The sequence below is a fragment of the Otolemur garnettii genome, unplaced genomic scaffold (genome assembly GCF_000181295.1).
Source record: "Otolemur garnettii isolate 467f Iridium unplaced genomic scaffold, OtoGar3 scaffold00014, whole genome shotgun sequence".
Lineage (NCBI taxonomy): Eukaryota > Metazoa > Chordata > Mammalia > Primates > Galagidae > Otolemur > Otolemur garnettii.
This window is the reverse complement of record NW_003852409.1, coordinates 27996234-27998654: the sequence shown is the minus strand read 5'-3', so window position 1 is coordinate 27998654 and position 2421 is coordinate 27996234. Positions and strand designations below refer to the sequence as shown.

Here is a 2421-nt window from a genome sequence, read left to right as displayed (position 1 = left end):
GATGGAAGTATTTCAGATTGCGTGTGAAAACCCCACACTGTACCCCAGAAGTGCATTAATGTACATAGTTACCATTCAATAAAAAAAAAAAAAAGGAAGCCAAAGATCAGAATTTTCATGGTGTTATTGAAAGAAGAAATGTGTACCCTTTTAGTTATGTAGACAGCATAGTGTTTACCTAGGAGTATGTAAGAACCTGATTGTCATTTGGTCCTCAGTGATGACTACAGTTGTAGTGGAGCTCAAGTATTTATTTGGTTGCACAATTTGTAGAAAATCTCAGAGGCAATATTTTAGGACTGAGAAATGTTGAGATAAGAATTACTCCCTCCTGGGCGGTGCCTGTGGCTCAAAGGAGTAGGGCGGCAGCCCCACATACTGGAGGTGGTGGGTTCAAACCTAGCCCGGCCAAAACCTGCAAAAAAAAAAAAAAAAAATTACTCATCCTGTATTTAAGGTTCTTCTAATTTGTTTAATTTGATTATTCTGCTGAATATGGGAGTCACATTAAATTAATCTGTTTAATTACCTAGTACTAACATAACTACCAATAGAATTTGCAGGATGTAATAGAAAAAGTAATTTCTATATAGCTCTTTCTACTACAGCATTTTGGCCAGTACTTTCAGCTGGTGCTTATGGCCGTTTCTGGAATGAAAAGCAGGACTGCATCCTTAGAATATACAGTTATAAACCACATAATGATGTTTTTTGGTCAGTGATGGAACACATATACCAGCGGTTCTCAATCTGTGGGTCACAACCCCTTTGGGGGTCTCCTGCATATCAGATACTTACATTATGACTCATAACAGTAGTAAAATTACAGTTATGAAGTAGCAACGAAAATAATTTTATGGTTGGGGGGTCACCACAAATGAGGAATTATATGAAAGGGTCGCAGCATTAGGAAGGTTGAGAACTACTGGCATATACCCTGGTGGTCCCTTAATATTACAGTGGAGCTGAAAAATTCCTATCGTAGGCTCGGCGCCTATAGCTCAACCGGCTAAGCTGTAATGCCATGGCACTCTGCCCAGGGGGACAGCTTGAGGCACTGTCTCAAAAAAAAAAAAAAAAAAATTCCTATCGTACAAATACCATTTTCTTCACATTGTTGAGTATTGTCATGTAGCTTAGGTGTGTACCATCTATCTTTAAGTATACACTATTGTATTTGCACAACATCCCCATCATTAATTGACATAGGATTATATATATTACACACTAGTTTTCTTTTGTTCTATGTGAAGGATCCTACCAATATTTATGACTAAGTATTTGTCATAACTTGCCAGCCTAGTTTAAGCTAAATTTCTGTTGTATTGAAGGCTGCTGTAATATTGGGTATATTGTTTGTTTTTAGCAGCAGATTCAGAATTTCATTAATGAGGATTCTTCTATTTCTTTCATAGATGAGTGCCAAACCAAATATGGAAATGCTAATGCTTGGAGATACTGTACCAAAGTTTTCGACATGCTCACTGTAGCAGCTGTAAGTTTACATTTTTAAAACCTCGGGTATTTTCCTGAGAGTAACACATTGTATATCTCTAATTGTCATCTCAGTATGTTGATATATTTAGCATTCATTGATCAATTTAGATATGACTAAGTTATATATTTGACTCTTTCATTATCTTTTTTTTCTAGTTAATAGATGAGCAGATTTTATGTGTTCATGGTGGTTTATCTCCTGATATCAAAACACTGGATCAAATTCGGACCATTGAACGGAATCAGGAAATTCCTCACAAAGGGGCATTTTGTGACCTTGTTTGGTCAGATCCTGAAGATGTGGATACTTGGGCTATCAGTCCCCGAGGAGCAGGTTGGCTTTTTGGAGCAAAAGTCACAAATGAGGTAAAGCTAATATTTCTGTAAAAGTAGTTGGTTAGTAGCTAATGTGCTGCATAAAGAACTGTGGTGGCCCTAGATAACAAACTTATAATCTAGCTTACTCAAACAATTATGGCTATCAGTATCAAATTTCTGGTTTAGTTGTTCACATATGTCTTTCCGTAAAGGTTAAATGAGATCACATAGTACAGATTCCCACCCCAGCATCTACTTGGTGTGATATTTATAAAAGAAATGTTTCTGGGGCGGTGTCTGTGGCTCAAAGGAGTAGGGCGCCAGCACCATATGCTGGAGGTGGCAGGTTCAAACCCAGCCCTGGCCAAAAACAAACAAACAAAAAAGAAATGTTTCTTTTCTTTAAAATGCTGTACTTGGCTTGATGCCTGTGGCTCAAGTGGCTGGGGTGCCAGCCACATACACCTAAGGTGGCGGGTTCAGATCCACCCTGGGCCCACCAAACAACAATGGTGGCTGCAACCGAAAAAAAAAATAGCCAGGCATTGTGGCGGGTGCCTGTGGTCCCAGCTACTTGGGAGGCTGAGGCAGGAGACTCGCTTGAGC

General features: G+C 39.0%; 1 protein-coding gene across 1 annotated transcript in view; it reads left to right on the top strand.

The window, feature by feature from the left end:
- The window catches only part of PPP6C (protein phosphatase 6 catalytic subunit), a 46278-nt gene that overhangs the window by 38992 nt on the left and 4865 nt on the right, over positions 1–2421 (top strand). Inside the window, exons 5-6 of the mRNA XM_012802387.1 lie at positions 1416–1495; positions 1654–1863. Coding sequence (XP_012657841.1) covers positions 1416–1495; positions 1654–1863 — 290 coding nt within the window. The remainder of the gene's footprint in view (positions 1–1415; positions 1496–1653; positions 1864–2421) is intronic.